This window comes from Symphalangus syndactylus, chromosome 3 (genome assembly GCF_028878055.3).
Source record: "Symphalangus syndactylus isolate Jambi chromosome 3, NHGRI_mSymSyn1-v2.1_pri, whole genome shotgun sequence".
Classification (NCBI taxonomy): domain Eukaryota; kingdom Metazoa; phylum Chordata; class Mammalia; order Primates; family Hylobatidae; genus Symphalangus; species Symphalangus syndactylus.
This window is the reverse complement of record NC_072425.2, coordinates 19,174,059-19,190,000: the sequence shown is the minus strand read 5'-3', so window position 1 is coordinate 19,190,000 and position 15,942 is coordinate 19,174,059. Positions and strand designations below refer to the sequence as shown.

General features: G+C 39.0%; 1 protein-coding gene across 11 annotated transcripts in view; it reads right to left on the bottom strand.

Annotated features, from left to right (window-relative positions):
• MAPKAP1 (MAPK associated protein 1) overlaps positions 1-15,942 on the bottom strand; it is a 274,565-nt gene that overhangs the window by 212,179 nt on the left and 46,444 nt on the right. For all 11 annotated transcript variants that reach the window (XM_063636008.1, XM_063636007.1, XM_063636012.1 and 8 more), the window contains one exon: positions 11,313-11,461. Coding sequence is in view for 5 of the 11 variants with exons in the window: in XM_055271093.2 (XP_055127068.1) it covers positions 11,313-11,461 (149 nt within the window). In the remaining 6 variants the exon portion in view is untranslated. The remainder of the gene's footprint in view (positions 1-11,312; positions 11,462-15,942) is intronic.

Here is a 15,942-nt window from a genome sequence, read left to right as displayed (position 1 = left end):
TCACAAATTTAGCTTCAAAGCCTAGCCATCATTTATCCCTTCCGTGAAGTTTCAGTTTCCTTCTCTGTACCACAGTAACAGTAAGGAATGTTAGGAGGAGTGAAAAAATTACTACATATCAAGTCCATTAGAGGACTTGGTACAAAATAAGACTTAATAAAATGGAGCTATGGTAATAATGATAAAACTTTCCTTAAAAGGGGGCTTAAATCTCATAGGCTAGATTTTATGAATTTTGTTTCTAAACTAAAACAATAACATCATTTAAAAATACTTGTTTTAAAGCTAGAAACCTAATAAAATAGAAAGAGGAAAAAAAGGTCATCACGGTTGAAAAAAGAACCCAGCAAGTTATTGTTTTGATACCATAATTAGGAAGAGAAAATGAAAGTCAGCAAAACCACAGTTTTAGAAAAGTGGTTATTAGATTTTCTTCTTTCCACAGTGGAAAAAGTCCTTCCTGTTGAAGAAGGCAGTGAAATTTTATCACAGCTATTGCTATTCATAAATCTTATATCTATTTTAATTCAATCTGGCCCTAGCCTCTGAGTCGCTGCACCACAATTTGATTACTATAACCATACTTTTTAACTGCTGTCAGGAAAGACAGCGCCTTATACAAACATCTGCCGGAACACATGCCTGCGTTCTCCAGCATCAGCTTTAAAACACGCTCTAGTGATGAATCTTTATCTGACACTAATACTTTTTAACTTCACACGGACAATTAAAATGAATTGTAGCTAAATGCACATATAACAAATCAATTTAATCTTTGGTTGCATAGCAGCATATTTTGCAAATTTCCTAAACTTACTTTCTTACATGTATCTTTGTCTAGGTGTTAAACTTCAATTTAACAGAAAGTAAAGTGGAAATACTAATAAAACACAGCTCTTATGATACTGCCATGTAGTTGCAAGCCTCAAAGAATAATGACATTTGAAATTTATCACTGCCATTTTTAAAAACTTCCACATTTCTAGGTGGAGAGTTCCATTCTGGGCTTCATTGTAAGAGTGACCAAAGCTGAATTCCCTGGCCTGTAGGAATACAACTGAAATTCGGACAAACACACCAAGGATAAGAAACTGGCTCAGATCCGAGCGGTAGACAGTATTCATCTACTATTCATCTACAGTGCCCATCACATTTGCTCTCTGGTTTGTTGTTCGTGGTTCTGTTCCTCTGCTCGGTCAGGTGCACCTAATGTCATGGACCACTGTCATAGTCCTCAGCACTGGGCACGATCATTCATGTGAAGTATAGTTTCTCCACTTGATGGCCATATGGCCGCTCTTGTCTTTTAAGTTCCCCGAGGGCAGTCAGCCCCATCTTGCAGAGCTGGTATGCAATAAATGTTTGAAATGAGCCAGTACAGTGTGGGTGCCTAGTAAATAATATATTCGATGGATAGAGATATGTGAATGAATCCACTCTGCACACCAGAAAAATCAATGGAAATAAACAAACATTTGTGAGGCACACACCAGATTCCACGTGTGAAAGCATTCCCCTTCCCCAGTCCCAGTATCCTTTTTTTTTTTTACATGTAAGGAAGTTAAGGCTTACAAGATGCAATAACTTGCCCAACCCATATAACTGATAAAAAGATCTAAACCAGTCCGTCAGGTTTCAAGTCCACTGCTAAAGGAAAAACTTTTGTTTTTAAATTTAAAAAAATTTCAAATGTTAACTGTTTTTGTTTTCGCCGTAACAATGACTGCAAGAGTCTAGGAAAAAGAGCTGTGGTACTGGAATAGGAGAAAAAGGAGCTGGATACCAGCTCTGCCACACACTAGTGGGGAATCCTTGAGCACATCACTTTCTCTCTCTCAGCCTGTTCCCTCACCTGGAGCTAATACTCCCTAGATCACTGTTCTGTTAGGATAATTAAGAGGAAAGTTCCAATGTATACACAAAAGATTAACTCTTCAAAAGTTGTAGTTTTCCCATCTGTACCCCCCTACATCTCACTGATGTCAATCACCTCCCTAATCACAAAACTCTGGAATCTTAAAGCCAAAAAGAATCCAAGAGGTCATCTAAGCCACTTTCCTGGTTCTAAACATGCAGAAATCAAGGCTCATAAATGAGAGATGACTTGTCCTACATCAGAGAGAAGGAACTGCATGGCCAGGACTAACACTCAAGTCTTCTGATTCCCTGTCAGTGTTCCTTCTAACACATGGCCTAGTAGTCCTGGAAATCAAGTTTCCATTTTGTATGAATGTCATTAATGAAAATAAAAATCTCAGCTGGGCACAGTGGTTCATACCTGTAATCCCAGCACTTTGGGAGGCCGAGGCAGGCGGATTACCTGGTCAGGAGTTGGAGACCAGCCTGACCAACATGGTGAAACCCCACTCTACTAAAAATACAAAAATTAGCCAGGCGTGGTGGCACACACCTGTAATCCCAGCTACTTGGGAGGCTGAGGTAGGAGAATCACTTAAACCCGGGAGGCGGAGGTTGCAGTGAGCCGAGATCACACCACTGCACTCCAGCCTGGGCGACAGAGATTCCGGCTCAAAAAAAAAAAATAAGAAAATAAGACTGAGAATTAGAACACTTGGATTCTATGCCCAGCTAGGTGACCCTAGGCTGTCATTTGATTTCTCTGGATAGAGGTCTTCAAGATAGTAAAATCATGGCCTCGTTCTTCGAGGGAGAAGACAATCTCTCCACTGCAAACCATGCAGAGCAAAGTACCCCAAGATGAGAAGGCTGAATGTAAAATGACACCATCCCTAGTCCCCTCCACACCTACAAGGATTGTCTCCTGGGCTAGACCTCAGTGCTTGATATTCATTCCAACCAGATTCCCTCTTCTAACCTGGTAATTAAACAGGTAGTGAGAAGGTAGTACAACAGTAATCTCATTGTAACAAAAATACGTCCATGTTGTTTACCTCTTAGTCCCCTAACCTCCAACAATTACAATCAACACGTCTTAAATGACACCTGACATCTGCCTCATTTAAAATTACTCTCTCGAAAATAAAAGAATAAAATTACCCTATCGTTTTCTCCTCTGAATGGCCTGGTCGGGCTGGGCATCTGAGCGCACATCCCTGTCATCTGAGAGGAAGTGACTGATGGAAGAGGAAGTGTTTGGAAGGTGACTAACGTCTGAAGGCAATTCCTTAGCCAGTTTCAAGGCTGGCTGACAAGCGAGAACAAAGAAGAGGCTTTTTGCTCCACTCTCACCTCAAAGAGCACTGCCACAGATTCCCCAAACACAAACCAGACATACCCCACCTCCCAAAAAGATGTACAGTGTCTTCAAGGACATGGTAACAGTCTATGATCTGTAGTCAGCAGGTCCAAAACAGCTGCCAATGGGTGACAGAGACTCCGTCTCAAAAAAAATAAAATAAAATAAGAAAATAAGAATCTCTGAGAATTAGAACACCTGGATTCTATGCCCAGCTAGGTGACCCTAGGCTGTCATTTGATTTCTCTGGATAGAGGTCTTCAAGATAGTAAAATCATGACCTCATTCTTTGAGGGAGAAGCCCTCTTTCAGTGCTTCCTAATTCAGAGATGGTTTCATTATCCATCCAGCTCCACAAGCCGGACACCCCCCTTCTAACCCTGTTCTCTACATACATCATCAAATCCTACCACTTTTGCCTACTACTAAATATCTCTTGAATTGATTCACTTCATCTTCATCCTAACAAGCAAGCCCAAGTTACCACTCTCTCACCCAGAGCACTGCAAAAAATGTCTTGATTAGTTTCTCTATCCTCACAAACCCTTCTCAGGGATATACTCGGCAGCACAGCCCCAGGGGTCTTTTCAAAACAAATTTGATTACCTCACCTCCCCATTTAAATCCTTGTTCAAGGCTTCCCCGTGCCATGAGGTTAAAGAGAACACCTCTACCCATCATACCTGGTCTTCCCCCAGAGCTTCACCTTTCACCACGATCTACTTCACCCTAGGGCTCCAGTCACACAACTTTCTTTTGGTTCCTCAAAATTGCCAAATTCCCCTTGCCTCAGACCTTCTGTTCCTCCTTTCTCTTCTCCCTTTTCTTAGCTAGTTCTTACTCATCCTTTCGCTCTCAGATCAAAAGATTTTAACCCAAGCCTGACAAACATGTTCTTTCCATGGCAAGAGTCTGCCTTCCTTTGAAAAGCCTTAAGCCAGTGGTGAATTCTACCTCATGGAATTTTTAGAAGATGGCTCTACAACAAAGGAAGCCACCACAGACTGACAAGGTTCACAGCTAACTGCAGAAATGAGGCCTAGACAGAGAGCTCAGGGTGGAAGAAGTTAGTTTTAAGAACTCAGCATAGAGGATTTAACTTCATAGTAGAATGCCGAAAACATTTTGTTGTGATTCCTATTTAACTCATTACGAATTGACCATCAAGACAAAAATCCCAATGTCTTCCCTTGGGATTTTCAGTATAACATGAAGCAACAGCAACAGGAGAGCATTAATGTAATGGTAAGGGGGAAATAATCTCACAAAGAGATGTCTTTAATGAATTTGATCCTTCTTTTTCAGACACCATCTTGCTCTGTCACCTAGGCTGGAGTGCAGTGGTGCAATCACAGCTCACTGCAGCCTCAACCTCCTGGGCTCAAGTGATCCTTCCACCTCAGCCTCCCAACATGCTGGGGTTACAGGCATGAGCCACTGTGCCCGGCGATCCTTCTATACCATATACCGGAACACGTAAAAGGTAGTGAATATCTAATCTCCATCTTCTTTTAGAAATAGAATAGACTAACAAAAACTGATCTATGAAAGGAAGACTAGCAAAATACAGTCGCAGCGATAAGTAGCCAAGATAATAACTGCTAAAATCATGTTGAGACTTTTCTTTAAAAAAGTATGTAGGTTGGACGCAGTGGCTCACACCTGTAATCCCAGCACTTTGGGAGGCCGAGGCAGGCAGATCACCTGAGGTCCAGAGTTTGAGACCAGCCTGGCCAACATGGTGAAACCCCATCTCTATTAAAAATTCAAAAATTAGCCAGGTGTGTTGGCAGGCACCTGTAATCCCAGCTACTCAGGAGGCTGAGGCAGGAGAAATCACTTGAACCTGGGAAGCAGGGGCTGCAGTGAGCTGAGATGTGCGACTGCACTCCAGCCTTGGCAAAAGAGAGAGACTCTGTCACAAAAAAACAAAACAAAACAAAAGTATGTAAATGAAGCCACTAAACAACTGAGACAGACAGCTCCTAATTCAAAATATAGTCACTCTAGATTTAAACTCTTACTGGGCACTAAGCAAGCAAAGCCCTGGAGAACTCTTACAGAAAGGAGCAGTGGTGGACTTCCCGTATTATGCAGCCAACTTCTTTCTTCATTCGTGGTTACCCCCGCACCCCCACCAGCTGAGTAGGGGTTGGGGGTAAAGGAGAAGGAAGTAAGGCCAGAAGACCCTTAGGCTCAAGGCCACTGCCTCAGCTCAGGGAGCATTAAGTAAAAGCTGCTTTCTAGAAACATAGCCAACACTAAAAAGCCCAGGCTACTTTTTTTTTCTTTGGGAAAGAGATCCAGAAGCAAACGTAGTTTAACATATTAGAAGGGACCATTCCCACAAGAATAGCATATTTTCCAAGTTCAGATGAGGTGCCTTTTCTGCTAAGGGCAATTTTTCTTTTTTACATGATTTCAATTCGCTGACCTTTTCTGAGTTTGCAACATTTCTCGGTGGCTTCATGCTTTTCTGCAAAGTTTTAAGTGACTTTCTTTGAAGAGAGCTATTTAATGCCAATGATTGTAAAAAACATTTGTTCTTAATTATCCAGACATAGACTGGAACAATGCTGAAACAAAAGCAGCATGCAAAAATGTATTTAAGGACTATCATCCCAAAATGCTGCTAAAAGCTATTAACCAGTATGTGTTAATTGCCACAGCATTCATATTAATTTTCACTTCAGGCTCGACATTGTGGAATATTTCCCCTGATACATTTTAAACAAAGTTTAATTTAAGGAACTGCTTCTATCAACACTTATGAAAATTAACAGCCAAGCAATTAGCACTCATGAATTATCCCTTCCCCCATGCTCTCTGCAGCTTCCCTGTTAAAACAGTTTCTAATAGAGAAATGGTTACTTTCTAACAAGTTAACACAATCAAAGTCACAGTTATCTATATGAACCAGAACTGGTTTGCTCTTTTACGCACTTGTCAAGTCAAACATTCCCCTTGTATTTAGAAAACAGTATTTAGCTAAGCCCCAAAAGTAGGATATTTAACATTTTAGAAACTGCCAAGCGATCACCAATATTGAACCATTTTCTCACTGAAAGTTTAAAAAAAATAGCCATTCCTCCACCCACCCAAAGGAAGTAATTACTTGTCTCAATCTTCCTAGTGAAGGACCAAAATCCCACTGGACTCCCTGAACTTCAACATGCAGACCGTTTTCACCCACTCTGCTGTACTTCTTCTTTATGACACTATTCTAAAATCCTGGCTTTTAAAAACACATTCCCTCTCATTCAATCCTGTCAACCACATAATGAAGTACGTGGAAGAGACCGTCACTGCCCCATCGTCAGTGCCCTGTGTCACCCCTTTACAAAGAGAAAGCAGCAGAAGTAGGATATTTGTTGAGTGTTTCCTATGCGCTACGTGTCCTGCTAAGCAAGTCCTGCTCATTTCATCCTCCTGAGGAAGATACACTGTCATCATTTCTTTCACAGATCAGGACTGGAACTTGTAGAGAAAAAACATTTTTTCTTCTACCCTTGTAAATGCTTGGCTGAGGCCCCTGTAACAAGAAACAGAGTAACAAAAGACAAGCACACAAATTTATTTAACCTAAATTTTACATGACATAGAGCCTTCATAAGAAAACGAAGACCCGGGCGCGGTGGCTCACGCTTGTAATCCCAGCACTTTGGGAGGCCGAGGCGGGTGGATCACGAGGTCAGGAGATCGAGACCACGGTGAAACCCCGTCTCTACTAAAAATACAAAAAAAAAAAAAAAAGAAAGAAAACGAAGACCCAAGAAACCGTTGGTTAAATCTGAGGGTTTTTATATTAAGTTTGACGAAAAGCGGAAAGTCATGTGGAAAATATGATAGGAAAAAGATAGGAAGTAAGTGTTGTAAACTGTGGGGAAATTTAGCAAAGCCTGTTCTTTAAGATTCGTCTTCAGAGATGAGGATGCTCCTTTTCTCTAGGCAGAGGGAGAACACGTCTCACATGAGGGCCTTGTGACCTGCTTAGGGGAGAAGGGCAGGGGAAGATGAGAGTTCTTCCTGCCATTTCTCAAGTTCCTTCAGCTTATGATATTCAATATTCCAAGGTGCCACATTCTGGGGTAGTGTGTCCTGAACCCCAAGCTTCATGAGGTTAAGTAGCTAGCCTGAAGTCACACCGTAAGTGGAGCCATGCGGATTCGAACTGAGGCTTTACTACAGAATAGGTCGCTTTATTAAACGACGCTGCCTCTCACTGTGCTAGATGCTTCATCCTAGCATTATCCTATTTGATGGTCTCATGACCCTTGTGAGGAACTCACACCCATCCCCTTTCAGAGGTGAAAAAACTGACTGAGATGACACAACTTACTAATCAGTCCTTTTTTTGTTTTTATTACTAACTGTATTGACAGGAAATGGCTTCTTGAACTTCTGATGGTCTATTAAGGATAATATCTGCAAATGCAATTTGACCAGAATAGTGATAATGTGCTAGCAAAAGAGTCTCAAGAAAGTGATATGGCATAAAATGGATAGGGTTAGATTTCCTTCTTAAAACATAACCTAATCTGAAACAGGTGGAGAAACAGGGCAGAAAATCCACATATTTTGAGGCACTTAAATCAGTGCTGAATGTCTATTGCCTCTCAGCAAAGCCCACTCCCCGATCACCTCAAAGCAACCTCTTGTCACAACCAACAGCTCCCACATCCAGTGAAATCAGAAGGACTGGCACAAGAAGTTTTCCAATTGTCTCAACCTCTAGAATAGAGGTTTTGTGTCACTAACGAGGCTATTCAGAGGTTCCGTGCTCAACAATGCTTAAGAATTCAGGCAGATGGCTAAGGCTGGTTTTGCGGATTTGACCAAAGCATGCCCTAAAACTGCTTGGCAATCAACCTTGAACTTTTTTCAAATGATCAGTAAACAGTTATTGATAATCCAGACTCTAAAACAGATCACAGAGAGCATCACCAATTTGCTAAAGAAATAATATTAAAATGATAAACCTGACCCCAAAAATTGTCAAAATTACAATAAGGCACATGCCTAAGTACAGCCTTTCCCTCTCAATTTCATGCCTTAAAAAATTATTAGCCAACCACAATTTTAAAAAGCTTTTTATAAAATTATTAACCAGCTAAAGGAACCAAAAATTACTTGGAAATATTCACTTTAATTTAGCACAATAGCTAAGAGATGCTCACCCTTAGAATCATAAAAACCAACAAGCCGGTTGGCACAAACTGTTAAGAACACTGGATGTGCCTGCTTGACTAAAATGTAATAGTAAAGCCATAGCAAAAGCAAAATCCTTTCTTCAAATCTAACACTAGTTTAATCTTAAGGAGGATTTCACAGCAGTTAGTCTCTTGAGGAAATACATAATTAAGTAGTTTTTTAGCATATTTAATTAGACCCCAAACTCTTCCCTGTCCCATTCTCTCCCCAATTATGTACTATTTGCCCAAGAGACCTAAGCAACTCAGTTAATTATGTAAATAAGGCAAGAGTTATTCCCAAGAAAAGCATTGTGAATATTTGTAGGGGGAAAAAAAACTGTACATATTTTAGAGGATTTAACAAATCTTTGTAAAAAAAAAAAAAAAAATAGGAGTATCAAAATACATAGAAAACCCTTACATTTGAGGCAAAAAGCATGGCATTCCAATGACAAGACAGTGAATCATAAAACAAGACACTCATTTCATTTATTAAATATGAGCCGAATAAAAATAAAATAATTTTAAGTTACAACAGTAACAAAAATTTAGTGCTGAACGTCGGATGATTTATGGGAGGAATCAATCTGGAAATTATTAAGAGTCGAGTCTCATGGAAAAGGCTTTATTATCAAGGGGTTGACATGATCTTAACTCTAGAGGCAGCCATGGTGCTGTTATAACTACTACAATCCCATTATTATGCAATCACAAAATGCTAATTTGATCATTTTGAGGTGTTATTTGAATAGTCATTTTAATTTCTAGGTTACAAAAAGGCTTGACTCAAGTATAATTCTCTATTAATCATTGAGATGTCATTGTATATCATATTGATGCATTTCACAAAGATAAAGACTAATTTAATATGTACAGTACAATATCCTTCAAATATTAGCCATTTTCATTACATATCTGCCAAATGCATCAATATTAAATAATAGATGAGAACAAGGGTTTAATTGTATTTTAGCAATTGTAATATGTAAGATAATAATACAATAGCATCACATAAGATAGACTTATCAATATCTAAATCTTTCTTAATCAATGCATAATGGTGACTGCTCTGCACTCACATCCTTTGCGGATTACAAATGGACTTGCTATGACAAAAGCATTGAGAGTCTTCAGTGTAAACACACATCTAGCGAGAATAATTCCTTTGTGACTAAGGAGATGGTTTACTTTTTATTTTCCCGCTGGTACTTCAGAAGTTAGATACATACACACCAAGCAGAGTTCACAACCTTGTGACAAATCCGAACCTAAGTAATTAATAATAAAGTCTATGGTATAAAGAGAATTCTAGAGTATTTTAAAAGATCTGTGCTATTTTTTGATATAAACACATGATCACACATTAACTATTCCAGAAATTACATCTTCAAACAATGAGGATGGTATCAGGCAACGGAAGCAAATAAATTCCAACTGCTTATCTTAATCCCAAGAATAACTTCTCACATGTCTAAATGAATCCATTGTAGTATTTTTTTTAAAACCCTATGTAGTCCAACTCGCCATGTTCCAGAGGCTGACATTCCTGGCCCCTGGGGGAACTTCCTTCTCTGTGCTACATTCCACAAAACAGGAGAAAGCAGCAAGGGCAGACAAAAGAGAAGCTTTACATCAATACAGTCTATAACTTACTAAAAGTGCTGTCAGATGTTTTTTGGAGGAAACTTCCAGAGCATATTAAGACCTTTATATTACTTATGCATTTTGTTTCTAGTTTTTACTCTTATCCCCCAGAAACATCAATAACCTCATGTGCCAATGGCCATACATGCTCACTGAAACCTATGGAAACCTGCTGAATTGTAGGAAGCAAAAGTCTTTCGAAGAGAAAACATCTCTGCTCAAAGAGGACAACCGACAGAACCAGCTCATGAAAAAAGGAAAAAAATCAAGCATAAGCAAAAAGCTGTGTGTTTATTAACTGCAATGGCGTTGAAACAAGACAAATTATACACGACACCTCCAGGCAAAGAGCTATCACTCAGCACCCCACACCACTGCCAGACAGCAAACATCATGGCAATAAATACAAAAATCAACCGCTACGGTCTTCTGAACAAGGCCCTGCTCAGGTCAGCACAGAGACACAGGAAGACAGGGGGTTGGGGAAGGGGTGCTGCACATGAAACTAGGATCCACCTGAAATAGTGGCCATGTTTCTAAAAGGAAAACAAACACACTTTAATTTTATAACAGCAAACTGTTAGCACAAACAGGCAAAAAATAAAGTTAGTCTCCATAGCAAATGTCAAGATCCCCCTACAGTGAAATACTGAAATGCAAGCAATAGCCTAGAATTCTGAAATGAAACTCAGATCTCAACAATTTCTACAGTTATAATAATCAGCCAAGACAATGCAAGTTGCCTCCCAGAACCACTTTCAAGGCTTTCCCAATACAATTAGACCTTGATTAATCACAATCTAACTAATCCAACTTCTCAAGTATACTTAGGAGATAAAACGGATTAAAAATATACACATATATATTTCTCTTTCCCTTCCTCCCCCTCCCCTTTCTCTCATATATATATATAAACATATGTATATACATATACACACACACACACACACACACACACACATATGTGTTGGGGAGGATTAAAATACAACAGTCCTGAGATATCCATACACAGAGAAAGAGAGAATGAAAGAGCACAGGACTGTTTTTGTTTTAATCCTCCCAAATATATTACTGTGGAAACAACACTGAAACCAAATTCATACCTTTACATCAACAGTCTTAGAAAATGTAAGTGACATTCTATAACTGTCAACTGATATTCTACGAAGCATTTCTGAAACCCTAAATCTAATAATAATACCAACAACTCCACTCAATTACAGTTTTACTTAAAGGGACAAAGTCTCATTTTTACTTACCTTGCCATCAAATTTGGAATACTCGTTAAAGGGGTTATTCAGCTGCAGAGGGCACTGTTCTAGGCGTACAGATAATATTGACTGCTTCCCAGAAATTGGAGGCTTCTCTTTGAGAGATTTTTTTTCAAACAGTGACTTTAACTCCTGGGCTGTGATACAAGAGGAAGAAAAACATCTTTGTGATTACACGGAGACAATTTGTCCACCTTCCCTAAAAAGTCTTCTTTAGAACCTTAAGGAAGGAGCACCCAGAGACATGTTCAGGTTGGATGTATGCAGAAAGCCCCACAATATACTGTGCACTGAAAAGGCAGGGCACGGAAGAACGTGCAGGCCAGGATAGTCAATTTGGAAAGAGAAGGGGTTAAGGGAGGAGGGAGAATCAGAGAAAGTAACAAAGGAGCCATTTTATAAGAAGAGCACTCACAGCCAGGAGACCTGAGCTTTGGCCCAGCTTTGCTACTAACAGCAAGCTATGTGATAGTGGACACTTCTCTAAACCTCTCTGGGCTTGTCAAACTAGAAAATCTCAAAGATCTCTCCTGCCTGTAATATTATGCGATTTTGGAATTCTAGTTCTTCAAAGTCAAGATCTACATATTAATCCTCTAACACTCTCCAGTTGCACCTTGCACAAACTCTTGATGCCAAAGATGAAGAGGAGAAAAAGAGAAAGGATATTTATAATAACAGTAGCTAACATTTATTGCTGCTTGGCCTTTTGGCTAAGATCAAGTGTAATAACAGTAGCTAACATTTATTTAGCAAGTCAATATATCTCATTTAATCCTTATAACAAGCCTATGAGGTAGATACTAGCGTTATCTCAGATTTGTCAATGTGGAAACAAGCTTAGAATATTTTGATTAGCCCTGGACCACACAGCTAATAAGTAACAGAACTAGAATTTGCACCTGACCAAGGCTCTTATACATTAGGGCACTAATGAACAAGGTAGACACTGAATAAATTTTGTTGCATGAATGAATGATTGAAATAATTCAGATTAAAATTATTAAATCTGAATTATTATTCATTAGTGAACCAAGACAAGTTCTGTAACTTTTCAAAGATCATTTAATTCTCTAAATCAACTGGAATATCAATCAAGGTGGCGGTAGCTAGATAAATGGCTATGAGGAAATGTCCACACTTAAAGTTTTTAAATAAATTAATCTGAGACTTTAAAATCTGCAATAGACATGTTCAACCCCATTCCACTTTAGCATAGTCAAATTAAACCAAGAGAGAGAACAGAACTCCAAGACAGTCACTTAGAACTTTCAAAAAAAAATGTAACTGCAGCTGGGCACCGTGGCTCAAACCTGTAATCCCAGCACTTTGGAAAGGCAAGGTGGGAGGCTCACTTGAGCACAGGAGTTCGACATAATAAACATATTAAACACAGATTTGAAGAGGAATTAGACTATAATTCAATTAAAGTAATATTTTAAATATGGGAAGTACTTTTCTACCTGCAATCTATTACCAGTTTCATGGTTACAATTGGGAAAGAAATGATCCTTTATTAAGCATCTATTATGAGCCAGGATCAATAGTAGGTATTTTCCTCACCTGGCACAGTCAGTCTTCACAGATCCTAAGAGAGATGTTACTACTAGCTCCATGAAGAAACTGAGGAATCCCAAACACAAGTAATGGATAGATTTCACACAGCTGTTACCAATAGGGTTAGGTGCAATGTGATGCTATGATTAACCATTCTCAGACATTCACACTCAGACCTCTCTCCTCAACCTAACACCTCCTCCCCTCTTCCTCCTTTGTCGAGGCTTGGAGAACAGAAACAACCAAAGAGAACTTTTGCATGCTCTCATCTGCTCTTCTATCTGCCTGTCCTCCTATTACCATGGATGAATTCCCTCTGCCCTTACCTTAGGCCAGCCCTTCCCTTGTGCACTAAATCCCATCCCTCTTGCCAACTCATGAACAGCTCTCCAGCAATTCTCTTCTCTCTCTTCCATTGTCAATTTTTCTCTCACTGAATTAGTCACATCAGCACACAGTACTGAAACACTGCTCATTAAAAAAAAAAAAAAATCCTCTCTCTATCCCATACTCCCTCCCTTCTGGTTACTACCATATTTTTCTGCTTCTTAAAATGTCTGTCTATATTATTCCTGTCCGGTCCCTCCACTTCCATTCAATCAAATCCACTCCAAGCAGGCATATTCAGGCCACACTACTCCACCAAAGCAGCTTTCATCAAGGTCACCAATGATCCCTTTGTTGCTAAATCTGTTGGTCAATTTTTAATCCTCATCTTACAAGATGTCTTGGTAGCATTTGACACAGTTCCTCACTCCCTCCTGTTTTAACATTTTTTTCACTTGCTCCCCAGGACTCCACTCTATCTGGCTTTGATACTCTCAGGCTACTTCTTCTCGGTCCCTCTGCTGATTCATCTCATTTCCCCCTTGAATCACTGCCATTTCCCAAGGCACAGCACTTGGACCTCTTCTCAATCTACATTCACACCACTGGTGATCTCATCCAGTCGTATGCTTTTAAATACCATCTATAAGGGGTAAAACTAAATTGTGGTGACATAAATCAGAACAATGCTTGCCTCTGGGGAGTGAAATGACTAAAAAGGGGCACCAGGGAACTTTTTTGGGGTGACAGAATTGCTCCATACTTGTCTGGGATGCTAGTTATATAAATGTATATGTCTGTCAAAAGTTCTTGAGCAGTACATTTAATATCTGTACATTTCACTATATGTAAAGCATACCTCAAAAAAAGGTAAATAAATAAAAAGGGAAACCCCAAGTAAGTATCTTCTACATGCTAGTACCTCTCAATGGTTATTTCTAACCCTAAACACTCCCTGAAATTATAGACATCCAACTTTCTACTGGGCACTTTCACTTGGATGTCCACCAGGCACCTCAAGTGTTACTTATTCGTAACCAAACTCTTGATCTTTCCCCAAAGCTCCCACTCCCACAGTCTCCTCAGTTAATGGCAGTTCAGTTCTATTAGGCCAAAAACTTGGGGGTCCTCCTGACTTCTTACATCCTACCCATCAACCAACACTTCAAAAGCTATTCAGAACCGTGGCAACCGCTAGCAACGCTGTATTATCATCACCTTAAAACCCACTTTACTGTTTCTGCCCTTGCCTCCTCATCCCAACCCTTGTTCCTTCCTGACACAGCCGCCAATACGAGTCTTTTAAAATACAAGTTACAAACTTCAGAATGAGGAAAAAAATTGATAAATCTGACCACATGAAAAGGAAACACTTTTGTATGGGAAAAAAGTAAAAAGACAAATGATAAATTAGGAAAGAATAAAGGTCAATATTCCTAATATGTAAATATTCTAAAAGTAAAGAAGACACTGAACAACACACATAGAAAAATAAGACAAAAATATGGAATGTTCACAGAAAAAGAAATGTAAACAGCTCTTAAATGGAAAGATTCTCAACCACATTCATAAGAGATTTGCAAATTAAAACTACATTTCATCAGATTGGCAAAAATCTAAAGATTTGAGGCTCTGAGGACACAGACACTCTATAAAACAGCGAAAGTCCTATGAAAGGGAATTTCCTATCAAGGAAAATCACATCTTCATTTACCCTCTGACCCAACAATACCACTTAGATACACTGGTAAAACAAAACTTTAAAAAATATGCATAAAACTATTCCCTGCAGTGCCATTTGCAAAAGCAAAGCCTGAAAACAAACATCCCTCACCGGGGCATGGGTTGGCACTGGTACATCCGTATCACAGAGTATTATGAAGCTGTAAAATGGAATGAAGTTTATCTCTATATATTGCTCCAGAAAAATCCTCGGAATATATTACTAAATGAAAAAAGTATTGTACAAAACAGTATGTATAGTATGCTATCTTTAATCTAAAAAGAGGATACAAATATAAATATGCTTACATATAGTTTTAAACAGACAAAAAACCTTTTTAAAAATGACTATAAAAGAGTGAAGGGAACAGAAAGTGAAGCTAGATTTCTCTGACTTTATCTTGCTTTATGTTTCTGACTTTGAAGCCATGTCAATGTTTTAAATAATTATAAAAGAAAATTAACAGCATAACCTCTAAAAACAAAGGCAAAATGAAATACATGAACCTAAGTATAATAATGACTTGGCAGATTAACTACAAAGAGGGGAATTATTTTAAATAACTTTGTTACCCAGCAAATGACTCAATTTCTTCAACAAATAAATTATAAGAAAAAAGTGAAAGAGAAGCTATAGATTGAAAAATGAGACATTAACCAAAGTAGTAGATGGATCTTAGATCCAAACATGAACAAACCAATAGGGAAAAAATAAAAATTTGAGATGATTAGGGAAATATGAACAATTGGATATTTAATAATATTAAATAATTGTTTCTTGGCCAGGCACTGTGGCACAGGACTGTAATTCCAGCACTTCGGGAGGCCAAGATGGGCATATCACTTGAGCCCAGGAGTTCAAGACCAGCCTGGACAACATGGCAAAATCCCATCTCTACAAAATATGCAAAAATTAGCCAGGAATGGTGACATGTGCCTGTAGTCCCAGCTGCTTGGAAGGCTGAGGAGGAAGAATCACTTGAACCCAGGAGGTTGAGGTTGTAGTGAGCCA